General features: G+C 37.7%; 2 protein-coding genes across 3 annotated transcripts in view; one reads left to right on the forward strand and one right to left on the reverse strand.

Annotated features, from left to right (window-relative positions):
• The window catches only part of USP16 (ubiquitin specific peptidase 16), a 36,891-nt gene extending 21,040 nt beyond the window's left edge, over positions 1 to 15,851 (reverse strand). Inside the window, exons 1-3 of the mRNA XM_027875501.1 lie at positions 15,732 to 15,851; positions 6,403 to 6,505; positions 5,375 to 5,553 (exon numbers count right to left, since the gene is read on the reverse strand). Of these exons, the coding sequence (XP_027731302.1) occupies positions 5,375 to 5,553; positions 6,403 to 6,463 (240 nt within the window). The 5' untranslated portion in view covers positions 6,464 to 6,505; positions 15,732 to 15,851. The remainder of the gene's footprint in view (positions 1 to 5,374; positions 5,554 to 6,402; positions 6,506 to 15,731) is intronic.
• A 24-nt stretch (positions 15,852 to 15,875) lies between these two features.
• On the forward strand, positions 15,876 to 26,477 carry RWDD2B (RWD domain containing 2B). Of its 2 annotated transcripts, none has more exons than XM_027875502.1 (5): positions 15,876 to 15,984; positions 17,235 to 17,447; positions 17,532 to 17,599; positions 17,748 to 18,113; positions 24,520 to 26,477. In XM_027875502.1, the coding sequence occupies exons 2-5, from the start codon at positions 17,241 to 17,243 to the stop codon at positions 24,752 to 24,754; spliced, it is 876 nt and encodes a 291-aa protein (XP_027731303.1). In that variant the 5' UTR covers positions 15,876 to 15,984; positions 17,235 to 17,240; the 3' UTR covers positions 24,755 to 26,477. The 2 variants fall into 2 exon arrangements, with proteins under 2 accessions (XP_027731303.1, XP_027731304.1); XM_027875503.1 differs by lacking the exon at positions 15,876 to 15,984 and adding an exon at positions 16,229 to 16,308.
• The last annotated feature ends 608 nt before the right edge of the window (positions 26,478 to 27,085 follow it).

The following is a 27,085-nucleotide window of genomic DNA, read 5'->3' on the forward strand; positions in this document are numbered from 1 at the left end:
TAATTAAGGCCAAAATTCAAGTTTGAGGAAGAAGGTAATTATGAAGAAGTCAGATACATCCTTACTTGTTATAAAGGAGGGCTTTTTTTGGGGGGGGGAGGTGGAAGGTGTTCTGGAGAGGTATAATAATGATGATTAGGGGAGAAAAGAAAGAAAAGAGAGTCAATGAAACATTTTTTTAAAGTCACAGAAAAGATAGGACATAAGAAAGCAGGGAGGTTTTGGTACTAGATTAAATTTAATATGTAATGAAAAAAACAAGCTGTATGTACTAGATCAATGACTTTAAATACAATCCTCTTTTTCTGTACTTTGTGGAAATGTTCATGCATGTTGCTGACTATTGAATTCATTTTATTTATGTATACACATGTAAACATGTTCTTTATAGGCTTATATATGTAGATATTTATAAAATAAAAAGTCATGCTCTAGAAGTATTTCACACAACCATTCCCTCTTTCCATTCCTTCCTAACCTTAGTTACCCTTACCTTTCATCCCTACCTTTCTTTTTTCTTTTCTTTTCTTTTTTTTTCTTTTTTTTTTTTTTTGGTGAGGCACACAGCTAGTGAGTGTTATGAGTCTGAGGCCAGATTTGAACTCAGGTTCTCCTGACTCCAGGGACGGTGCTCTATCCACTGCACCACCTAGCTGCCCCCATCTTTACCTTTCACTTAAACTTTTTAATTTAAGGCAATAAATATTAAGTACCTACTATATACAAAGCATGGCAGCTAGGTGGCAAAGTGGACAGAGTGCCAGGCCATCAGGAAGACTCTTTTCCATGAGTTCAAATTTGTCCTCTGACACTTACTAGCTGTGTGACCCTGGACAAGTCACTTAACCCTGAGGCAGGTGAAACAGTGGATATAGCGCCGGGCCTGGAGTCAGAAAGACTTAAGTTCAAATCCAGCCTCAGACACTTACTAGCTGTGTGTGCCCCTGGGCAAGTCACTTAACCCTGTTAGCCTAACTTTCCTCATCTGTAAAATGGACTGGAGAAGGAAATGGCAAACCACTCCAGTATCTTTGTCAAGAAAACCCCAAATGGGGTCATAAAGAGTTAGACAGGACTGAAATGACTCAACAACAACAACAACAACAACAACAACAACAACAACAACAATATACAAAGTACTAAGCTAAGTATCGGGGATTCAAAGAAAAAAATGAAATCGCTTCTGTCCCTAAGGAACTTATATTCTACTGAGACAAAGCCTATAACCATTAAAGAATTAACACATGGTGTAATAATCTGAGAGGGAGTCAGCCTCTGGGAATCAGGAAAAGGATTACAGAGGAGCTGGCACCTGAGCACTGTGGGGACTTGGGATCCTAAGAGGTGGAGATAAGTGGGGAGTATATACATCCCAGGCATGGAAGCCGCTACGTGCGAGCGAAGAGAGAGAGGAGTGAGAATGTCAAATTTAAGGAACTAGTTGATAAGTCTGGCTAGAACAAAGTGCATGAAGAGGAATGATATGGAACAAGCCCTGAAAGCTATGTGAGAGTCATATGCTGAAAGACTGAATATCAGGTTAAAAAGTTTGTGTATTTCATCCTAGAGCAGGAGTTCTCAACTCTTTTTGGGTCATAAATCCCTTTGGCAGCTTGGTGAAACATTAGCAAAATAATATTTTAAATGCATGAAATAAATGGATTACAAAGGAAACAAATTATAATGAAATACAGATATCAAAAACTTTTTAAAGAAGTTCATGGGTTCCAGGTTAAGAACTCCAGTCCTAGAAGCAATAAGGAGTCAGTGACGATTTTTGAGAATGGGATTAAAACTATCATAATTGTGTTAGAAACATTAATTTTTTAAATGTAAATTTACTTATTTATTTTTATATGTATTTATAATCTATTCCCTTACTGCTCCTCATGAAACAAAAATAAAACTCTTATTCTTGGTTCAGCAAAAAATTTAAATTTAAAAAAAATCCCACATTAGCCATGCCTGAATGGATGTTTCAGGCTGAATTTTAAGTTCACCACTTCTCTGAAAGGATGTGAATGGCATATTTCATCTTCAGTCTTCTAGATCAGTGCTTCTTAAACTTTTTCCACTTGTGACCCCTTTCTGCCCAAGAAATTTTTATGCAACCCCAGGTATATAGGTATATGAAATAGGTATACAAATCAAACATTTCACAATAAGAAATCATAAAGAAATTTATTTTAAAACAACTCTTTGGCATACATATAATTTTATCCCTTATTAAAGACAGTAATCTCAAATCTGAGTTGAGATGTTTCTGGCAACATTTGTTGGGGTTGCATAGCGTGACAATATGCACAGTGCAAAGTGGGCATGTTATATGTTCAGAACCAAGGCTGCAGTGAAGCTGTATGATGCAACATGGGTAAGTACTGCCAGAAACACCTCGGATTCATTACACATTTGATTTTGAATTATTTTTTGGTCATTGTGTGTTCAGAAACCTTTTACTGTTGCCAAATCTTTCATGACCCCCACATTCAGTTATGCCAGTCCATACGGGGTTGCAAGCCACGGTTTAAGAAGCGCTATTCTAGACTCATGTTTTATCACTGCATTAGAATTCTAAAGTCTTTCAAGTTTTGTCATCAAAGAGAAAAACCTCTATGATGGTATCATCTTATAAATTGTTCTGTTTCTGCTTACTTCACTCTGCATCAGTTCAAAGGTTTCCTCTAAATTGTTAACTTTGTCATTTCTTATGGGACAATAATATTCCAGTACATTCATATTCCACAGTTTGTATAGTGATTCCCCAATAGGCACTTCCTTATTTTCCAATTTTGGGATATTACAAAGAAACATTAATTTGGTAGCTATGTATTGGAAGGTAAACACTGGAAATAAGGACACCTATTAGGACAATGTTGTGATAGTGGAGATAACAGACAGAGAGAGCCTGAACAAAGGTAGTAGCTATGGGAGTGGAGAGATGTGAGACCTTTTGTAGAATCAACAAAACTTGACAAATGATTGAATATACATGTGATGGATAAGAAAGAGCCAAGGATGACTTTGAGGCTGCAAACCCACATGACTAGAAGCAATGGTCATGTCAATAAAACTTTAGAAAGGTAAGGTAAAAGGTAAAGCTTAAAATTAATTTCATTTTGAATGTGTTGAATTTGAGATACTATATGGGACATCCAACTGGGAATGTCCAGTAGTAGCTGATGATGCAAGAATGGAGTTAAGCGAGGGAAAACAAGGGCAAGAGGCTGACTACAAGAGAGACTGATTTGCTCTGGGACACTTAACTTCAGTGAAAACCAAAAAATTGTACCAGGCTGAATAATTATCAAGAAATTCAATGAGCAACTACCACAACAAAACTCTTCCACCCCAAAATTACACAAAAAGTCAATCAGAAACCCATGAGCAATAGGAAAGAGAGCTATCAGCAATGTCAGTACCAGCCTAAGCAAACAAGCTAGCCACGACCCAGTTCTACAAGAGACATATGTAGCTTGCCAAGTACTATAGCACTGTATCTGGAAGCAGAAAGAGAGGAGGACTCTCTGAAACAGCCCCAGAGTGATCTGGGAACACATAGCAGCACCCTGGAAGTCACTAGGAGCAGATGTGATGAAAACAGCCCAACAAGAAGGTCCAGTCGAAGAGACACCAGGGCTCTGAGGTCTCTTAACATTCTGTGCTGAGATGCCATAGAGGGCTCTCTTTCTATATTCTTACAACTAAGAAGTGTAATCTATATGAACAACAAAGCTTGTTGAACCTGTACGTTCTTTGCCCACCTTCTTTCCAGAGTTTCTTGTTAATTAAAAAGAAAACTGAATAGCTACTGCTGTTATGTAGTAATTAAGCAATATGCTGAAAATCTCTTAGTTTAAGCTATGGTGAATAGCCTAACAGTTCAATAGAGCATCTTAAGAGGGGAAACTAATTTCGATGTTAATTTCTTTAAAAGAAAGGATGTATAGAAGTTGTCCTGAATTAAAAGATGAAACTTTACACAGGATTATAAAAGAGCTGTAGTGAAACAAACAGTTTGTGCTTTCAAGTAGTAAATGGTACATATGTAAAGGTTGTATGCTTTTTCTTTCATAATATTAAAAGTGAAATTAGGGGCAGCTAGGTGGCGCAGTGGATAGAGCACCGGCCCTGAAGTCAGGAGGACCTGAGTTCAAATCCGGCCTCAGACCAAACACTTGACACTTACTAGCTGTGTGACCCTGGGCAAGTCACTTAACCCCAATTGGCTAAAAAAAAAAAAAAAAATTTTTTTTAAAAAGTGAAATTAAAAAAAAACAAAACTGTGCTCAGAAACCCAAAAATCCAAAGGAGCCCAGTACTACTGAAAGTTTTAAAGAAGCTCATAAATACAAGTGATCCATGTTGACCTATACAGGTTTATGATTATGAAAACAATAACAAAGTCCAAGATTCATTAACAACTCCAACAACTGGTTCTTCAGTTTCTTTTAAAAACTAAGTCATTTGTGTTCTATTTTTAGGGAAATATCTTTTTGGCTCATTTCAACAAAGGATTCTGCATCTCCACATCACATAATAACTGAAGAAAATTAAATTAATACTACTTTGATTCCTAAAGTTACCTTTCTATGTCTTTGAGTTGAGCTCATGAATTCAGCTTCCCCTCTGAGTTAGTTTTAAGTTATAATTAAAAGGAAAGTTGTTATCTCCCATACAAGTAATCCCTTTAAGCTCCACAAGTTCACTTGGTACCATCACCAAAAGATATATCATCTGCCCTTGCCTGTCCTTGTACAATTAGGGGAGTTTTTAATCTCTTCCAAGGAGACAACAAGTCAGATAGATGTGATCCCCTAGCAAAGACTATAAGATATAGATGGGTCCCATAAAACAATCAGAGAGGGGCAGTAATTAGCTTTATGTGAATGCTACTCCATCTTTCTCAGTACAGCCAATTGTAATGTTTCTGCCCCCACCCTATAACCTATCACTTTTTCTCCCTCCCTACCAAGACCCTTTCTTTGTTGTAAGTCAATAAAGACCATCCTCTCCTTCTCTCTGGGGTTTCTGGCTTTACTGAGATTGTCAGTCTGAACCATTTTGTTAACAGTTATACAAGTCACTGTTAATGAAATGATTTTGCTCAAAGCTTTATAGCTCTGTTTACCTTCATTAATTTTATTTGCCACATAACTCATTTTAATATGACACTTTTAAATTGGTAAGTAATTTTCTTTACAACAACTTTGTAGGTTAAACAGTACAATTATTACTATTTCCAATTTACAGATGATGGAACTAAGACTGTCAGAAGTTAAGGGAACAAGATCATACAATTTTGAGGCAGGATTTGAACCAAGGATTCCTAACTCCACTACATCATGCTACTTCTTAAACAAAATCAAAACAATACCTGATGGCCACATTTAAGACACAGCCAGATTGAAGGGTTTTCTTCATTCTCCCCTTCAGGTTTATCTTTTGTTCTGTTGTCAGTCTTACATTCTTGGCAAATGTTCCACTGCACATTCATTAAAGACTTTTTCAAATTACTTTGTTCTAATCCTTTTCGAAGATGTCTGCACAGATGTTCTGTAAAAATAAAAAAAGAATAGGGAAATAGGAATTTTACATGATCTTTTGCATAGACTTAAGATTCAACTGTCTACAAATGTTACCTGCAAACTATTAGATAATAGGATTTAAAATTCCTAGGTCTAATCATTTACCACACCAAGATTTTTGTTTTCTGAATCATTTGTGAGTCACTGTTTCATTTACTGTGGCTTTATGGACATTAATCATTAGGTAAAAATATAGTACTTGAAATTAAAAGTCTTTTAGTGTCATTAAATAAAGTTATTTCTATTAAAAAAATAAAAATAAAAAAATAAAAAAGAAGAAAAAGTATTAAAGAACAGAGACATTTTGTTAACAGTAACTTTGCTTTTGAAATGTCAATCATACATACAAAAAATTTCGAACTCAAGTTTCAAAACTTCCTTTCTGGAATACGGCGAATAAGTCTAAAAATAACTGCACAGCACATCATCAAATGCTTTTTTATATACTGCATGCTAAAACTGAGTCAGAATATAATATGTGTATATTCTGTAGAATATGGAAATTTTGTAAATATAGACATTTTGAAGGAAAAACTTTCATTCTTAAATACCATAACAAAAACTATAACTTTATTTGTACAGAATATTTTAGTAATAAAACTTTTATCATACTTAAAATGTTTTAAAAACAATTTAGATCAAACTCATTATTTTAAATAGTTTATAAAGACATACATACATACATAATATGAAGTTATACTATTTTCCTTCTAGAGTTAATATTTCATTTTAATAGAGAAATACAGTGAAAAACAATACATTTTGGGACATAAAAATTACCCTGTCCAATCAATAAATAAAATCCAATATACTATACCTGAAATTTCAGCAGCATCATCAGTCAGTACAGTTTTTCCCTTTGTACGTTTCTTTCCCATTTTAGCGCTCTGTAGATTACCTAATAATGCATAAAGAATTTCCTACAACATAAGAGAAAGTTAGCATAATAAAAATGTGAGTATATTTTATATCAAATTTGTGAAGCAGAAACATAACCAAAACATACCTAAAACACCATCATTTCTATTCTGACAATGCTTTATAGTATTTTCACATATGCTATCTCATTTAATCTTTAGATATGACAAGTATTATTATTCTCATTTTATTTAATTCTTCAGCTAAATTTAAATGACTTGCCTTAGGTTTACAAGACTATAAGCAAAAGATACCTATGCCTCCAGATTCTTGATTTAGTGATCAATCTAGTGCTCTTTCAACTACATCAAACTCAATTCTTAATAAAAGGCTTTACTGAAAATGTACTTTTTACTTTACTTTACTTTAAATTTACTTTAAAATACCATTTTTAAAAAGCGTGTTGGCTTCCCTTAGGTAACTTCTGTGATCCTCTCAAGGAATGCAAACTAAATATTCCATTATACTTTAAAAACTAAGAAAAATTTGGAAGATAAAATTAAAAATAAAATTTCAAAATAAATTCTAAAACCAAATATAAAGTTGAATTTGATGACACTCAAGGTCACTTTCCATTCCACAGTATGTATCTGCCTAAAACAGCATGTGCAAACCAAATCACTTAAAATGCACTCAAATACTCACTCTTCACAGAAACACTCAGGGTTTCATTCTGTAAAGCCAGGGATCCTTCATTATAATATATCCATCCCAATCTTAACTGGAAAAGTCAGGGATTGTGAGAGAGGAAAGGTCTGGCCCCACTCCATCCAGAATTTCAGTACTTGGGAAATCCTGGACTACAGAGGGAACAAGACTCACAAACAAGGCTTGCCTGCCCTATCCAAGAGGTCAGGAGGGGGTGAAGCCCAGCTCTAGCAGAGTTCCAATCCAGAAACAGGCTGGAGTCATCTTGAAAGCCATAATTGTACCCATGAGAGCTGATGAGATCACCAAGAAATTACAGAGATAAAAAAAAAAAAGAAATTACAGAGAGAGAAAAGAAGCCAGCCTTGAATACGACTTGGGGCGGGGGAGGGGGGGATACCCCCATGCATATGGGAAAAGGCACAGATGATGAGCCAACAAAGGAATCTGAGAAAAAAAGGTCAGACAGGTAAGAAGAGAATCACAAGAGAGCAGTGTTATGAAAGCTGAGAAAGAAAGATTATCTAGAAGGAAGGAGTGGTTAATAGTGTAAAAAACCTCAGAGGTTAAGAGGATTGAGAAAAGTTGAAGTGAGTGGGAGGAAGTATAATGAAGACAATCTTTTCTAAGAATGTGGCTATCAAAGGGAAAAGAGCCATAGCATAGCTTTTTATTCTACTAATTATTGCTGCTAACAAGATGCCATATGTGGGCAGTCTAGGATGATGGGGTAGAGGAGTGAGAGAACATCACATACCCTTTCTACCACTTGCATCTCCCCATTCCTCGGTCACCATCCCTGTCCAAGTGCAGGCTGAATTCTAGTGCCCATCTCTCCCTCTCCTTTCATTGGTAGTGGTCATAAGCAAAAAAACACTCTTGAGGAGGGAAAAGAGTAATTTTTTAAATTACTAAACATAAGATAAACATAAAAGAATAGGATCAGAGGAAATATAGAATTAGCAGTCATAACTGTGAACATGAACGGAATGAATTCAGCATTGGAATTGGAAGAGGATAGAAGAATGGATTAGAAACCAGAATCCAACACTACATTTTTCATGAGAGTCATATTTTAAACAGAAAGATACTCACAGAGCTTCTCCAAACATATCTAGAAGATTAACCAAACTGAATCCTGATGGGGAAAAAGTCAATGAGGCATTTGTCTAGCCCAGCCAGCTCAGGGAAACTGATTAAGAATTCTTAGGAGAGAAAAACACAGCTTGGGCAAAAATTCAAGTAGAGTTTTTGCAAGAGTTCTTAAAAGTATTAAAAAATGTTTTTACAAATAAAATAGGGGCAGCTAGGTGGCACAGTGGATAGAGCACCGGCCCTGAAGTCAGGAGGACATGAATTCAAATCTAGCCTCAGACCAAGCACTTGACACATACTAGCTGTGTGACTCTGGGCAAGTCACTTGAAAAAAAAAATGAAAAAAATACTTGAAGGGAAAAAAAACAGCAATGAAATGAGGGCTAAACAGCTTAACGCTTGAGGTACAAAACCTTGCTCAAGCAATAAATTCTCTGAAAAACTAGAATGGACCAAATAAAGCCAATGACTCCGTAAGAGAACACAAAATATTAAAGCTAAGCCAAAAGACTGAAGTAAGTAAATAAATAAATATATACATATATGTGTGTGTGTATATATATATATATATATACACACACACACATATAGATGGTGTCACATTGCAAAAACAAGTGATCTGCAAAAGATTGTGGAGGAAAAAAAGTGTAAGAATCATTGGATTATCTAAATACCATGACCACAAAAGGAGACAACCCATCATATTTCTAGAAATCTCAAAAAAAAAACAAAACCAGAACTGTCCATATCTCTTTGAATCAGAGGGCAAAGTAGAAAATGAAAGAATCCACTAGTCACCTCCTAAAAAATGAAAAAATCTACAAGTACCTCCTAAAAGAAACCCCAAAATAAAAATTCTCAGGTATATTATAGTCAAAATCCAGAGCTCCCAAGTCATTGAAAAAAATACTTCAAAAAGCCAGAAATAAAGAATTCAAGTACTAAGGAGATACCATCAGAATCACACATTCAACTTTCACAAAAGAAAGGAAAGTTTAGAATAAAATATTCTAGAAGGTAAAGGATATAAAGCTTATAACCAATAACTTAATCAGCAAAACTGAGAAAAAAGTGGATCTTCAATGAAAGGGAACAAGTATTCCTGACGAAAAGATGAGAACTTCAGAGAAACTTTGACGTTCAAATATAGAAGTTAAGAGAAACAGAAAAAGGTAGACATTCAAATATGGGAATGATACATGTATTACCTTCTGAACCCTATCACTATGAGGGGTCATAGAGAAAGTTTAATTAGACAAGGCCTGGGAGTGGTGCTGTTATACCTAAGGATCTTAAGAGAAGAATGAAAAGAAAGGGAAAGAACGTCAGGGTGCTCAAGTAGAAGTCTATACAAACAAGAACAAAAAGGTAGGGGGGAGCAGCTGACACTTGAACCTTATTCTCATCTGAAAAGGAAGAATACATATACATATACATATGCATAGTGGGTAAAGAAATACATTTTGGCTTAGATTCTTATAATTTAGCCAAATGCTCTGAGTCTTACAATCTAGCCACTGCTCAGATTCTTATAATATAGCCAATAGCTTACTAATGTTCAGACTCCTTAAGAGTCTTGCCCAATATGATGGATGTTCTAATAAACCTTGTCTTTGGCTGAAAGAAGGCTTGGGTCTAATTCTTTCAGGCAAGACCCGCATGTTGTGATTTCGGGGTCCCAGCACCTCTAAACCTCTAAACCTCAACATTTTGGTGGCCCAGAAACTGCCTAACCCCAAGTTCTTCTCCAACCAAGACTGGAAGCAGTCTCAGTGAAGAAAGGAACTTATCTGTGCATAGATGAAATGGCCAAGGATAAGGAGAGGATGAAGGTTTCTTCCACCTGGAAGAGTGAAATAGCTATCCTTAAACACTGAAAATAGTAATGAACATAACTTCAACTCCAAATCCACAACAAATAGTTTTAAAGAGGGACCAGCCCTTACAGAGCAGTCAGTCCGTTTCTGAAAAACATTGCTTATGATTGAGATTGCCCAAATCCTCTGGGTACTTCCTCTGTGATCTTGGTTGGGACCCCATCCAACTAGAAGACCTTACAAAAAGAATCTAACTGAGGGGAATCCTCGCCCTTACTAAGTAAGTCTATGCCCTTGCAGACCCTCCATTGAATTTAGGGTGACACAGCTTATGAAGGATAAAACCAACCAGAGTGGTCTGGGTAGAGACGGATTCCTTTGTCCAGATTGCTGGAGGCAGCTGAGTCTCAGGATGAAGTCATGTTTCTCAGCAGAAAGAGCTATCGACTTTCAGCCTACCTCCTTATAAAAACTCCCTCATTAATTGTTCACCAATCAAGGCTGATTTCCATGTGTCAGAGATACCTCCTTTTCTAAGGTTTTAAGCATTCGGGGACCTCCATGGTTTTGTCTTTGGTTATTGAGAGACACTACTGACCAACAATTTATTGTTTATTTGCTAGCCTAATTAATAAATTGATTATTAATTACCCAGGAAAAAATTACATTTTACAGTGGCAGGTAGGTGGCACAGTGGATAGCGCACTGGCCCTGAAGTCAGGAAGACCTGAATTCAAATCCAGCCTCAGACACATAACACTCACTAGCTGGGAACCATGGCCAAGTCACTTAATCCCTATTACCTCAACAAAAAACAAAACAAAACAAAAAAACCATTTTACTTAACAGTGAAATATAAGGGAAAGGAAAGATGGGGGATGGAAGAATTAGAAAGAGGGTGGATTTAAGGGAAGGATTAGTCCTAAACAAAACAAACTCTAAGGATGAACAAAAAAAAAAAAATCCAGAAGCTCTTTTTGAGGTAGCAAAGAATAGGAATCTGAGTGGGTGTCAATAAACTAGGGGATGGCTGAACAATTAAGTTACATAAATGTGATGGAATACTATTGTGCTGTAAGAAATCGTGGAGTGGGGTGCTTTCATTCTCTGGTTTCAGGGAAATCTTAGAAAACTTGCATGAACTGAGACAAAGTGAAGTGAACAGTACCAAGAGAACAATTACTACTTTGATAACAGTATTGTAAGGACAAATAAATCTGAAAGACTTAGGAAACTCTGATCAGTGTAATCAATAATTATGATTCCAGAAATATACTACTCACTTCCTGCTCAAAGTAAAAAGACATTTTTCTTTTTACATAGCCAAACTGGAAATTTATTTTGTTTGACTGCATTTTTTTTCTTACATAGACAAATTGGAAATTTGTTTTGTTTGACTACGCATGTCTGTAACTGGGATTTTTTTTTATTTTCAATGGGTGAAGAGGAGTTGAGGTGGGAGGGTGAGAAAAGGGATTTTTGCTGTTTGACAGATACATAGTTGTTTAAAAAAATAATTCCACAGACAGTGACAATAAAGGAGCTATGGAAAGTTGAGGTTAGGAGATGCCCACAGTCAAATACAGAGGCAAGCAGAGATAACCATTCACTTTCAATAACTTCTGAATTCACCTAACTGTAATATCTATTTAGCTCACACCATACACTTTGTCTATAAGGATACCATGAAAGACTTAATAAATGCTTTATTAAATTCAGGTTAATTAATTGCCCTCATTTACCAGTCTATTATTAATGCTGAGAAAAAAAAGGAAAAAGAAAAGGAAAAAGCTGAAGGCAGCTAGGTGGATAGAACACTGGATTTAAGAGTCCAGAAATTCTGAGTTCAAATGTGGACTCAGACATTTACTACCTGTATGACCCTGGGCAAGTCACTTAACCTCTGCTTGCCTCAGTTTCCTCATCTGTAAAATGGGGATGCTAATAGCACCTACCTCCAAGGTAAAGGAGTTTGTTTTGTTTTGTTTAGGGCTAATCCCTCCCTTAAATCCACCCTCTTTCTAATTCTTCCAGCCCCCATCTTTCCTTTCCCTTATATTTCACTGTTAAGTTGTAAGGATAAAATGAGATATTTGTAAAGCTCTCTGCAAACCTTAAAGTGCTATAAAAATGCTAGCTGCTATCATCATCATCGTTACCACCATTAGCATTCACATCTGCCAATCCTTTCAGTACCTGAAGATGTTGATTTGAAATCATAAGCTCCTCCAAAGGCTGAAATTATCTCAATTTTGCATGTGTAAACTCAGTGTCTAGCACAAAGTAGAGATTGATTTTTGGTTTTCAATTGATTACTAGAGCTAGTTAACCTCTTATTACATCCCAACTTATCTGGATAATCAACTTCTTATAAGCCAAAATTTTTGTTCTGTCCAAACCACTACCAGTATCAATAGAAATAGGGAAGCTGGACAAACGGGGTTTTTATTTGTTATAGTTGTTCTTTTGGGGTGAGAGAGATGATTAGTTCAGTTCTAGACATGTTGAATTTGAGGTGATGGTAACTACATCCATCTCTACATGGAGATGTCCCATATGCAGACAGTTGGAAATTTGGCCATGGAGTTTAGGAAAAAAAGTCAGGCTCAGTGAGACTTGAGAATCATTGCATCGAGGTAATAATGAGGTCATGGAAATATTCATTTGCCGTGCCTCCCCCCTACCCCCCAGTCCTGTATGTCAAGAAGGAAAAATATCACTACTTATCTTATACGGGGAAACTGAGGCTCATGGAAATTATGACTTGTGCAATGTTATATAGCAATTAAGTAGCAGGCCTAGCATTTAGTCTTCTAAATTCTAATACAATGTTGTTTCCAATACAAACAAGGTAACCTTTTCCCTGGACATAACATTTATTCTTACCTCCATTCCTTTGCTTATGCCATGCCTTCGGTTTGAAATATCACCTACTCTTCTCTAGTCAAATCTTACCCATCCTCTAAGACCAAGGTTTAAGTGCCAAATCTCCCATAATACCTTTTCTGACTATTCCAGTCCACATTGGCCTTTTTGCTTCTGAACTCCTGAAACACTTACCGTGCACTTAAGTCATATACTTATTGTCTTGGGCTGTTATGTATCCTCTCAAAGGATAATGTATCCTAATATAAATGTATCCTTTCAGATCAACTATCAGCGTGCTTTCAGGAGAGCTACTCCCACATCACAAGCTGCCTATTAGATATTTCAATCTAGCTGACCTGGATACATTAAAAAAAAAACCAAAAACAAAAACAACTATTCCTTTTCCAAACAACCCTATAACTGTTGAGGGTTCCACAATACTGTTGAGGTAGCTTAAGTGGCACCATGGATAAAGTGCTAGACTTAGAGTCAGAAAGATCAGAGTTAAAATCTGATCCAGACGCTTGCTGTGTGACCCTGGACACTTAACCTTTATCTGCCTTAGTTCCCTTATCTCTGTAAAATAGAGATAATAATAGCACCAACCTCCCAGGGTTTTTGTGAGGGCAAAATGGGATACTATTCGTAAAGTATTTTGCAAACATTAAAGTTCTATATAAATGCTAGTTCTTGTTCTTTTTATTATTATTATACTTCTAATCTCCCAAGTTCACAAACTTAGCAGTCATTTTTTACTCCTTACTTCTATCTCCCCATCTCCTAACTATGTCCTTTTCTCTCCATTTACAAAGCTACCATACTAGGTTAGGCTCTCATTACTTCTGACTGATGATTACAATAGCCTAGTAATTGGTCTCCCTGCCTCCAAGTCTTTCCCCATTTCAATCTATCTTCCACAGTCACCACAGTGACCTTACTAAAGCATAAATCTGACCATGTCATCCTCCCATCCCAAATCAATTAAACAAACTCCAGTTGCTCCATATTATCACTGGGATCTCTTTGGCATTCAGTACTCTTCAAAACCTGGCCTCTTCCTATCTCTTTAGTCTTCTTACACATTAGTCCTGCTCCATGGTCCAGCCATACTGATCTACTTGTTTTCTTTCACACATGATTCTCAAATTTCCATCTCTGACTCTTGGCACTGTCCTCCATGCTTAGAATGATCTACTTCCTTACCTCTAACTCTTGGAATCCTTGGCTTCCTTCAAAATTCAGCTCAAGTGCTGATTTCTGCAGGAAGCCTTTCCTAGTTTCCCTCAGCTACTAGTTCCGTCCCATCCAAAACTACTTTGTGTCTAATTTATATATGTCTTTTACATATTTATATATGTATACACTGTCTCCTTCAAGAGAGTATAACCTTCTTGGGAGAAAGAACTGTTTCATTTTTGTCTTTGTATCTCTAAACCCTAGCACAGTGCCTGGCACACAACAGCATATAATAAATGTTTGTTGACTGAAGGCTCTATTATCTTTTGTATTTTCTCAGAGCATTTAGCAGAATATTAATGTATAGTAGGTGATGAATAAATATTTGGGATTGATCTACTCAATAAATGGTAAATGGGTATTCTACAGAAAATGTACAATATCAGGTGAGTAAAGTACAAAGACATTTGACAGAACCATTAGGAAAGGGGAAAATCAGGTCTGGGAGAATAGTAAAAAGGAGGAAAGGAGGTGTTTGAACTTCTAAATCTTTCATTTAACTGGGGAAGTTATGAAGCCATAAAATGTATGGAAGAAAAATTCAATCCCTTAATTTCACAAAGTGACTCACACAGGTAACATAGCTAGACAGAGGCAGATGGATCCCCTTACCCTTGGCCAGTGCTCTTTTCACTACATAAGCATCTTAAACCACCAAAAACTTTAATTGTTGCATGTTGAGGATAAGAGCTTTCTGGGTTAATCCTGGAGTGAGAAATACAGTAGGTAACATTTTAGAACTATACAGAACATCTGAGAGCAAGTATAGTGCTTCAAACATACATAGTAAGTCATACAGCAGCATCAGATCTATCAATGCCATGAAGTCTGAGAGTTTCAGAGGAAGTGACCTTAGGTAAATTATATCTTTAAGGAAACCCACACCACACCTCAACCAATTAGACAAGTCTAGGCTTGCATCCTCTTCTTTTTCATTGCTCTCCCTCTCAGCCAACTTGTCCTCCCTTAAAATGTAACGACAGGGTCTCTTTGGAGTCTTATCACTAGCTCTGCAGCATGGCCTTCTCCTTATGTGCGACCGGTCGCCACAGGGTTGTCGTAGGATCACAAGGTTTCAGAGTTAGAGGGGCCATGACAGATTGTCTAATCACAGGACCGAATCTGGAGCAGGAAGCAGGCCCGGAGAGGCGGAGGGCCCAGCTCAGGTCTAGGGCGTCTCGCGCTCCCCTTGGCCAGAGCACTAGCTCCACGTGGGAGCGACCACAAAAGCGCTTCCTACCACGTGGCTTCCTAGCGCCCAAACCCACCCAAACGGTGCCACCCGGCAGCGGTGCAACTCCGAGGTCTCAAACCCAGTGGTCGCCTCAGCAGCGAGAAGGGGAGGCCGCCGCCGACTCCTCTCATTGGACGATCCACTTAACGGACGGAACAAGCAGCCAATAGGACGGAAGAGCCTGCAGTTGGTCAAAGAACTCGAGGAAGGAGGAAAGGGCCCAGAAGACAGCGGCTCCTGGGGTTAAGGAAAGGAAGCGACGAGTGTGGGGCTCACGGTCCTGGGGACGAGAAGCGGCGGTGATGGCGTGTCAGGGGAAACGGGACTCACCTACAGACACGGCTCCCATAGCTTTCCCTCTAAGGAATCCGCGAGTCCCCTTCGGCCCCACCTCTTCTAAGTGACGACTCCAGCACGACAAATTCTACTCCCAGAGCAGCCCAAGGCCCCGCATTAATTTCCGGAAAGGGGCATTATGGGATAGGAATGAAATGCTTGCATTCTTCCAGGCGCGGGCGACTTGTCCGCCTCGAGTTGCGCGCGCACTGTAGAGGATCCGGAAGTCCCGCTTCCCACTCCTGGGGTAGGTAACTTGCTGCGGCCTCCCGGGGTCTCTAGTTCTTTGGCTGAGACACATTCAGAGTTGAGACAGTTTAATTCAGAATCTTGCAGCGCCTCGATTTATATGTGGCCTCCTAAGCCATTTCTCAAAGGTCCGGATCAGAGAATTAATATTTACTTCTGCACCATCTTGCAGAAAAAGCAGAGGCTACGTTGGCCTTTCCAGGTCCTGTGCTCCAGGAAAACGGGGAGTTTGTACCTTTTAGACAGCGCCAGAACTTGGGGTGTGGGGGGATGGAGGGGGCGAATGAGGGTTATCGGATTCACACCTGTAACCCAAACCTAGGTGAGCATGATGAAAGCACCTAAAATTCCTCCGTGATCAGAAGTAGCACAGGGAGACTTGTATAGTGCAGAGACATCTCGCAGCGTTATTCCAGTTTCCTGGAGGGGCAGTGCTCCATCCCAGTGCCAGAGTCACCCTATGCCCTAGCTCTGACGGCCTGCTCCTTCCCTACTGAATTGCCTAGATGTGAGGGAAAGAGGGGGAAAAGAACTGGCATAGTAAATTCAGACCCAACCTCTCTTCTAGTTAATATCCCTCTCTGATCTCCCTTCCCATTCTCCCTCTCTTCCCATTCTGCCATCTAAGAACCTTTCTCTTTTGTGGTATAGTAGAAAGATAACTAGAATTATTATAGTCAGAGACCCTAATTTCCATTTTACTCCCTAAAGCTCTTCTACTCCCTTGTGACTTTGGGCAAGCAAGCTTCTTTACCTTCCTGGACATCAGTAACTTCATTTATAAAAAGAGAGTTGAATTAGATGACTTCCAAGGTTCCTTTGAGGTCCTGCTCTAAATCCATGATCCTAGATTCCTTCTGTCGTCTAGTAGTACCTACTAAAAACTTAATTTGCTCTGAAAGACACTGCATTTCATGGTGACTCACCCAAACTGACTTTAGGACTCTATCCATTCTGGCCATATTTATTGCTATGATCTATGGACTTCTAGGTCACTTCCTTACCAGTAAGTTTAGTACCTGGATCATAGTCTCTACCTCAGGCCCCTCCACTGTTTGACTACCTTGACCTCCCCTCAAAATAGAACTGACGTTGAGGTGAAGGAGAAATAATAGCTATGCTTAAATTTGAGACTTAAATGACAGTCAAACACATCTTAACTTAGAAGGCCTAATTCTTTTATATTTGTTTTTTATCAGAAATCATGTTTTAAAAATATCTTTTTTTTAATCTCATTTTCCTGAACAGCCTAAAATGACTGAAGTAAAGCAAGCTGAAGCTCAGCTGTCTGAATTAGACCTGCTCTCTAGTATGTTTCCTGATGAGAATGAATTCATAATACATGATCATCTGGCTTTAGCAGAACTGAAAGATTATGTGGAAATGAGGACCACAGAAGTTCCATCTTCAAAAGTTCACTTTACTATAAATATAAAAGTAGAGATTTCTAATGAATCTATGGTAATTCACTTCATTTTTAAAGGAAATGTAGACATATCAGTTGTTAGTACAAAGTCCTAAAACATTATTGTTCTCTATTTTCAGGTTACATTTTCTTTATCTTGTGCCCTCCCTTTTCAGTATCCTGCAAGCCTGCCTGAAATTACTGTCAGGTATGTTATAGAACATACAATAACATCAAATGTTATAGAAACTCTTTGACAAAAAAATTACATTAAGAACTAAGATAGATTTTTAATATTTGGGAGATTTGGCATGAGAAAATTAAGAAAGATTTTCTCTGCTTATATTTTTCAACAGATCACTTTCATTAAGTAGAGCCCAGCAGGCCCAGCTAAACACAGACCTAACTGCATACCTTCAGAAAGGATACTGTGGGGAAGTTTGTATACTAAATGCAACAGAATGGGTTAAAGAGCATGCATCAACCTATATCAAAAGAGAACCCATGCCTTCCACTACCACCAAGACAAATCCAACTTATTCAACAGATGTCATTTTCACAAGACTTTGGATCTATAGCCATCACATTTACAACAAACAGAAAAGAAAAAATATTATGGAATGGGCAAAGGATCTCTCCCTCTCTGGGTTTAGCATGCCTGGGAAGCCTGGAGTTATTTGTGTTGAAGGTTCACAAAGTACATGCGAAGAATTCTGGGCAAGGTTTGTTTGTTTTTTTCCTCTGCTATACAACTCATGATGCTATATTTGTTATTAAGTAATAATAAATTAAGAATTGATTGCTTTCTGTGTGCCAGGCACTATACTAAACTCTAGAGATCCAAAGACAAAAAATGTAATATTTGTTGTTTTTAAGGAACTTGTATTCTATGGGGGGAGATGGCATGTACATATAAATCCTATATTTACATATAAGTATATATAGAATAAATATAGGGGATATAGGGCATTAGCAGTTGGGGGAATCAGGAAAGTTTTCCTATAGAAGGTAGTGTTTGAGCTGTGTCTTGAAGGAAGTGTGAGATCTTAGGAGGTGAAGGTGAGAAGGAAGTAATTTCAGTTATGGAGGACAACCAGGGCAATGAAATTGGAGATGGAGTTCTGGGTAGAAGGAAAAGAGGAAAGGCTATTTTGGCTAAACTATAGAATGTTGGAAGAAGAATAATGTATAATGAAACAGGAAAGAATGCTTGAAGCCAAATTATGAAAGGTCTTCAACCCGTCAGAGGAATTTATATTTTATCCTAGAGTTAAGAGAACCGCTGGAATTTATTGAACAGGGGAGTGACATAGTCGTATCTGCACTTAAAGAAAATCACTTTTCAGCTATGTGGAGGATAGACTGGAGAGGGGAGATACTCGAGACAAGGACTCCATTTAGGAGACTATTGCAATAATCTAGGTAAAAAGTAATGAGGGCTTGGGGCAGCTAGGTGGTTCAATGGATAGAGCACTGGCCCTGGAGTCAGGAGTACCTGAGTTCAAATCCGGTCTCAGACCAGACACTTGACATTTACTAGCTGTGTGACCCTGGGCAAGTCACTTAACCCCAATTGCCTCGAACAAAAAAAAGTAATGAGGGCCTAAAGTAAGGTGGTGGCTATGTGAGTAGAGAAAAGGAGTCAGATATGAGATCTGTAGAAGCAGAAAATGGTGAGATGTGGTGACTGATCAGATATATGGGATGAGTGAAAATGAGGAGTTGGAGATAATACTAAGATTATGAACCTTGAAGAAAGAATGATGGTGCCTTTAACAAATAGGATCATTTCAAAGAGGATAGAGTTGGAAGAGGGGGTAAAATGATAAGTTCTTTTGGGGATATGACGAATTTGAGATGTGTCTAGGTCGTCCAGTTTGAAATGTTCAGTAGGCAGTTGATATGGGACTAAAGCTCAGGAGGGAAACTTTGGCTGATATATAGATCTGTGAGTCATCTGTATAAGCTGTGAGAACTGATGAGGTCACTAAGAATGTAGAAGGAAAATAAAAGAGATCCCAGGACAGAATCTTGGGTTACACTGATAATTAGAGGTACTGATATGGAAGTTGAACCAAAGAAAAAAAAATTGAGAAGGAAGAGTTAGGTAAGGAAAGAACCAGGAGAGAAGTAGGGTCATGAAAATCCAGAAAGGAGAGTTTCCTGGAGGAGAGATTGATAAACAGTGTCAAATGCAGCAGGAGGGTCAGGAAAGATGAGGACCTAGAAACATAAGGTAAGGCAATTAAGAGGTGATTAGTAACTTTGGAGAGCAGTTTCAGTTGAGTGATAGAATCAGAAGTCTAATTGCAAAATGTGGATGAGTGAGTGAGAAGAGAAGTAGAGGCAATGAGTGCAATGAGCATTTTCTAGGAGGCTGGCTGAGAAAGGGAGGAGGATAATGGTTTGAGGGGCATGGTGGGTATAGTGAAGAGTTGTTTTGCTTGTTTTTTGTTTTTGAAGGATGGCAAGATTTGACCATATCTGAAAGTAGTAGGGAAGGAGTTGATAGGTAGAGAGAGAGACTGTAGATTAGGTAAGGCAGTCTGCTGGAAAATTTGGAGGGGATGGGATTGAGGGCATATTTAGACCTTGGTAAGAAGGCCCACATCATTAGAGAGTGGAGGTTTGGAAAAGAGAATGGAAAGACAAAATCAAAGGGTTTTGAGAAGAAAAGGAGCTCACAGCAAATGGCCTCAATTTTCTTAATAAAGTAAGTGTTAAGGTTCTCAGTTGAGAGGATGAGAAAAGATGTGAGAGGTCTGAAGAGATGCAAAGGTTTGGAATAGCTGTAGGAAATGGGATAAGAAATCAATCAGATAGGCACAAAATGTATGTCATGCTACAGTAAAGGCTTTGTTTAGGTTAGACATTTTAAATTTGTAGTGTACTCAGCATGGTTGTATGATTGTCTCTACCTCTATTCAGCAACACATAAGTAGTTTTGGAGGAGGCAAATGGTGGGAAAAATCCAGGATTATTTTTAGAATTAAGTGGTCACCCACTCATTATGAAAACACTGAGCTAGGAGTACAGATAGATTGTAGTTTAAGCTCTACTGCAAACTTAGCTGTGTAACTTTGATCAAGTTAGCCTTTAGGTCAGCCATGGAATGGAGGTAAAGAAAAAAAATCGCATAAAAATAAAAAAAACTAGCTCTTAGATTAGCCCTTCTTCTAGCATAGTGAGTGACAATAATAATAGTAGGCCTTAGTACCACTTAGCAACAGTAATACCTCAAAGATGCATCATCTGAATGCAAGTTCAGCAAAGGTGGCTACATCTTTGCTTTTTGCTGAGCTCCTGAGGAGCTTCGGCTAATTAGCAGGAAAAAGAAAGAGCAAATCAGCTTGGGACAGCACACTAAGGATAGAAAGATAGATCTCTCTTTTGTACTTTTCTCAGGTGTCCTTGTGTTTTAACTCTTGGTGTACATGTCTTTACTATATCCCATCCCACCTCAACCCTCCTTAGGTTGGAAGCTGCTCACATCTTTCTTTGTATTACTACCATCTTGCATGCATATTTTGGTCTGGATCTGTGATGTCATTAGTGTGGGTAATTTCACCAGTTCAAATCAGCAACTTGATTACCACTTAAAGTCTTAGATACCAAAGGGAATGAGAAGTTAAGTGATTTGCCCATGGTCATAAACTTAATATATGTAGGACCTAAACCAGGTTTTCTTTATTTCAAATATTGTCTTATATCCAGATCTTACATCTACTACACCATGCTCCCTGTTGCCTTGCATGTAGTAACTGCTTAATAAGGTTTGAGGTTATTTTGATAGTGGTTTTACATTGATTTAATCAGTTTTTTATTTTTTTAAATAAATAGATATCCTATGGGTATATCGATTTCTATGGTCTTAGGAGTGTCAGGGCTTACTGTGGGCTACTGGAATAGATATCTGAAGTCTCTTTCTAGGTCTAAAATCCCATCTGAACTCGTAATATTTTTAAAGCCATATACCTACAAAACTGGGAGTGCTGAGAGAATAGTATAAATATTGTTTCCATAGTTATACATATTCACAATCAACTATGACCAGCCATCTATGTGCTGGAAAGACCAATTCAGTATAAAAGACAAGAACCTTCACAGCCCAGCTTCTGTTCTGCCTCCGATACCTTCAGGTCATGAAAAGTGCAATATTTTTATCTTTTTAAATGTCTCTAAGGAGGCTGGCAATAAGTGATAGTGGGTATATTTTAGATTGGTTTCATGGACAGAATCAGAATAACAGAATGTGACCATTGCAAAGGATGTTAGTGCCCATCCAGTCCAACTCGTACCCAGAAAGGAATCACCATTACAAAGATACCAAACAAGTGGTATCCAGCTTCTACCTTTTGAAACAAGTGTAACCTTGGCAACCCTTGACTTCCGAGGCTGCCTGCTGCATTTATGAATAACTTTAATTCTTAGAAGTTTTTCCTGACATCAAGCCTAAATTTGAGTCTTTGAAACTTTTATACATTGTTGCTAGTTCTGCCCTCAGGGACCAAATGGAACAAGTCTGGTAACTTTTCCAGTTGACGGCACTTGAAGACAACCTTCGTGTTGTCTCCTGACTATTCTGTTCTCCAGCGGAAAGCTCTCCAGTTCCTTCAATTGACCTTTTAGGACATAGAACCTTTGACCATCCTGGTTGTTCTCTGAAAACTGTAGCACCCAAATTGAACACAGTACTTCAGAAAGATGTGGTTTGACAAGGACACAATACATAGAAACTGTTACCACTTTATTGCTGGAAGCTGTTGTCCTTTTCAGTGTAGCTCAAGATCATATCAGCTTTTTAATTTTTTTTTTGGACACTGCCTTAGCCAGCCAGAGCCTGCAGCCTATAATTTTCAGAAAAACTGCTATATCCCCCATCTTATACTTATGAAGTTGATTTCTTGAACCCAGGCCAAAGACTAAACATTTATCTCTGGTAGATTTTATCTTATTAAATTAAGCTCAAGACTGCCAGGATTCAGACTGTCTAATTAACATTCAAAGTGTTAGTTGTCCCTTCCAGCTTTCTGTCATCTATAGGTTAGATAAATATGTCATTATGCCTTTAGCTAAATGTCACTGAAGAAATAAATGGTAAACAGCTCAGGGCCAAGCACAGCTCCCTGGCACATGCGTCTGGCTATTTATTTAATTCCATACCCCTCTTGTGCTATCATCTAGCCCATAGCCCTCAATTTTTTTTTCTACAATAATATGTTTTCAAACTATTATTCTAATGATCTAGAATTTTCCAAGTAATCAAAGTCAAGCTTCCAGGCCTCTAGTTTGTTGAATCTAGGCTCTTGTCTTTTTTGAAGTTTAGGACATTTGCACACCCCAGTCTTGAAGTACCTCTCATTCACTACAAGTATTTCATAAGTCACTGACAGTGACTCAGAAATCACTCTGTGGATTATCTGTGGATTCCCAAGGATGTAGTTCATCTTGGCCAGGTGATTTGAATTCCTATATAGGACTGCTAGGTGCTCTCTTACTATCTTGTGTATCAATTCACTGTTATCTATTTGTTTTCTGGCCTTTCCTAACCAAAGATTGTGTCTAGTAAAGTAAAAAAGTACAATAACTGAATCTTCTCCCTTTTGTTAGTTATCATTTATTTCCATTGTATCTGCCATAATCCCTCTCTTTTTCTCAGGATAGCTTAAAAAAATCTTCTTGTTATTAGCTTTCCTGTCAGGTTCAGCTCCTCCAGACCTTGAACATTATTAATTCCATTCTTACAATACCACACTGTACTTATGTATTCATTAGGTTATCTGCTCTCACTTCCATCTTCTGTACATTTCTTGAAAATATGATTGGTTGTTGAGTTCCTCGTGCATCTGATTCAGTCTCTTCAGACAACTTCACTTTCTTCCTCTGATTAGAATTGTTTCTCTTTGTCTCTTCATAATGTCATTCATGAGAGTTTCTGATCCCTCCTCAGCTGAATTCGTCTGTAGAATTTTAGTCCGTGAGATCCTATCTATCTATTGTTTTACTAACTAACCAGTTTAAAATCTGCTTTCCCAGAATCTAAGGTCTATGCCAGATTATGCTTGACTTTCCTTTTCATTATCCTAACAGCTAGTAATTCCCAACTCACCCTGCCTTCAATTTTTGCTATCATTCTACCCCAGCAATCAGTTCCAAAATAGAATTTCTCCTTGTTGGTTTCTTCACCTCTCTGAGAATGAAATTATTAAAGCAGAAAGGAGAAGGGAAAGTGCCTATCATATGCCAGGTTTGATGTTAAGTGCTTTACAAATATTATCTTATTTGATCCTTACAACAGTCCTGAGGTAGGCAGTATTATTATTCCTTTGTGCCAGGCTTGTGATCTGTTTCTCAGACTTCTTTTTGTCCAAATGTTTGGTAGTATACATCAATCATGTAGTTACATAATAACCTATTATTTTTACAGCTTTCATATACTTTGTCTTATTTGATTCTTGAAACAACCCTAAAGGAAAGGTAGGGCAACTATTAATATCCCTATTTTACTGAGGAGGTAACTGAGGCAAAGATTGGTAAGTGACTTGCCTAAGATCATATAGCTAGTAAATGGTAGAATCAGTATTAGAATCAGATCTCCAGAATCCACATCCAGTATTCTTTCCAGCACATTATCCTGTCTCTATAATAATGGGTATTTATACAATATCTCATTTAACATTTTATTTACAATCACCTTGTAAAGTAGCTACTGCAAATATTGCCATCCTTATTTTACAGAATCCTAAGGATCAGAGGTTAAAACTGAAACAAACAAACCAACCCTCATACACAATGGCATAGTACTGAATTTGGAGTCAGAAAACCTAGGTTCTGATTCTGTCTCTTCACTTTGTATAACCAAAGGCAAATCACTTGATTTCTATGGATCTCAGTTTCCTTATCGCTAAAATGAGGGTCTTTTCCCCTATCTAAATCTATAATCATCAGTCCTTATCCTAAGTACAATGATCTTTCCACCACATGCTAATTCATTGAGTATCAACACATTTCTTTGCACTGAAAGATGGGTTGGTAAGTCAACTTCTGCTCTGTATAGCTTTTATTTTTAAAAGTTCCTGAATGTGTTTTACATTTTGGAAAAAAAATTTTTTTTAAATTTCTTTCCAGACTCCGAAGATTAACATGGAAGAGAATTTTAATTCGCCATCGAGAGGACATTACTTTTGATGGCACACAAGATGAACTGCAAAAACAAAGAAAATTTTTTAATTTTGAAGAAAAAGTTTTTGATACAAATGGTAACAGAGGAAATCACATGGATTTGGGTCAGCTTTATCAATTTTTAAGCGCCAGGGGATGTGCTGATGTTTTTCGGATTTACTTCGGCATAGAGGGACAGTAGTTGAATAAAGTATACATAGAAGACTTTTTTTTTTTTTTTTTGCCCAGTCATGGACTTAGTTTCATTCTTGTTACACTTTTTGCTGAGGGACTAATGAGTATTTTAAACTGCAGATTGATACTTTCAGTCAAGAGGGCTACCTGAACAAGGCAAACAGCTCAGCTCCCATAAACCTCCTGCATTAAAAACCTAAAAATAGCACAAGACCCAAGTGATCATGAAATCTACTAAGAGACTACACTACGTGACTTTATCCCACAATTGCACAAAATGGTAACCAGAAGCCCATAGGCAATAGGAAAGCCAGTGTCAGCACAGGCCAACAAGCTAGATGCCTCCTTGATAATCAAAAGAGTTTTGAAAGTAATGTTTTTACTTTATTATAGACTTTTTTTAAGTAGTAGATTTACAGTTTCACATATAATTCTCAAACAAAAAAACAACTAGATGTTGAATTTGCCTTATTAGCATTTCACTTGCATAGTGCTGAAGAACTGAATGAAGGTCACCTTTATATCATGATGAGGAATCAGATAATTTAATGTAGGCATCATGTCACTACTTTATTTAGGATACAGCCCTTATTGCCTACTATATCAGATCAAAACTACACTGCCCTTTTTTCAAGGCCTTCCATAATTCAAGTGGACTAAGCACTGTGGAAAATATGTAATACATTTAAGATATAATTCCACTTTTAAAGCAAGTATAGTCATGTAGGGGAGAAAGATAAGGTAAGTTTATGGAGCTACTAATGAAGCAAGGCAGTTCCAAGATGAGTGATTGCACTCCATAGGACACTGTGTGTATATATATATATATATATATATATATATATACACACACACACACATTCTATAGTTCTATAGGAATCTAGACTATGAAGAAAGAGATGAATGTGGACTCGAGTACTTAGGGAAGTCTTTATGGAGGAAGGAACCTTGGTCCTGAAAAATGGGTGGGATTTCAATAGGCACAATGTAGTGATAATGAACAAAGATAAAAGTTAGATGGAACAGAGAGTTCTTGCTGGGAAATAAGGCAGTTGGATAGCTAAAATGGGCCTAGAGTGACAGCCTAAAAAAAAAAATCCAGACTTCATTCCAGTGGCAGTGGGAATCTGTTAAAGAGTTTTTGGGCAGGGAAGTGACCTGATGTAAAATGCTATTGTTGTCACAATGCATGGTGGGGTCAGGGTAGGTAACAATTGATATAGTACTTTGAAAAAATGATCTCATTTGAGTCCATAGCACCTCTATGTGGTAGCTACTACAGGTATCACATTTATTTTATAGTCGAGAAAACCAGCTCAAACAGAATAAGGAACTTCTCCATGTTCACACAGCTGGTAAATGTCCTAAGTTGTATTTGAACCCCAGTCTTCCTGAGTTCAAATCCAGCAATCTCGATTATGCTTGATTCAGGCAGAGAAACTAATAAGGACACTTCCTGTTATTTAAGCTTAAGTTAATAAGAATAGAAAAAAATCTCTTTTTTTAGTAGAAAACATGCAGAGACATGGGTTAGATGTTGATAAATAGATCTGGAACCAGTCAAATAACCATACTTAAAGAATAGTCGTTAGTGACTCAATGTCAGTTTAGAAGGAATATGCCAGTGTAGACTACCAAGGATCTATCCTTTGGCCTGAGGCAGCTAAGTGGCCCAGTGGATAGAGTGCCAGCCCTGGCAGGAAGACTCATCGAGTTCAAATCTGGCCTCAGCTACTTACTAGCTGTGTGACCCTGGACAAATCAGTTAATACTGTTTGCCTCACTTCCTTATCTGTAAAATGAGCTTGAGAAGGAAATGGCAAGCCATTCCAGTATCTTTGCCAAGAAAATTCCAAAGGGGTCATGAAGACTCAGACATGACTGAAACGACTAAACAAAAATCCTCTGGTCCTGTGCTATTTAATGTTTTTATGATTGACTTGAATAAAGGCTTTAGTCAGTAGTAGCTACTATGTGCCAGGCACTGTGCTAAGCATTGGGAATACAAAAAAAAGTAAAAGTTCTGCTTTCAAGGAACTCACAATCTCATGGAGACAGCTCGCAAACAATTATGTACAATCAAGTGTGTATTTACAAGATAATCGAAGAGGGAGGGCACTAGAACTAAGGGGCCCCTGGAAGGCTTCCTGTAGAAGATAGGATTATAGCTGAGACTTGAAGGTAGGCAGGAGGCATAGAGGATGAAGAGCTTTCCAGACATAGGGGACAGTCACATGCTTATCAAATCTGCAGATGATAAAGCTGAGAAGAAAAGCTAACACTGGATGGCAATCAGAATCTAAAACTATTTTAGTAGGCTAGAGCATTGACCTGAATA

Source organism: Vombatus ursinus, unplaced genomic scaffold, assembly GCF_900497805.2.
Source record: "Vombatus ursinus unplaced genomic scaffold, bare-nosed wombat genome assembly UNPS02014809.1, whole genome shotgun sequence".
NCBI classification, from domain to species: Eukaryota; Metazoa; Chordata; class Mammalia; order Diprotodontia; family Vombatidae; genus Vombatus; species Vombatus ursinus.

Bases quoted from the DNA above. Each gene is read 5' to 3' on its own strand.
- RWDD2B (XM_027875502.1), top strand. From the start codon at position 17,241: ATGACTGAAGTAAAGCAAGCTGAAGCTCAGCTGTCTGAATTAGACCTG. The intron at 17,448-17,531 runs GTAATTCACTTC...CTCTATTTTCAG, and splicing joins AGATTTCTAATGAATCTATG to GTTACATTTTCTTTATCTTG. The intron at 17,600-17,747 runs GTATGTTATAGA...ATTTTTCAACAG, and splicing joins CTGCCTGAAATTACTGTCAG to ATCACTTTCATTAAGTAGAG.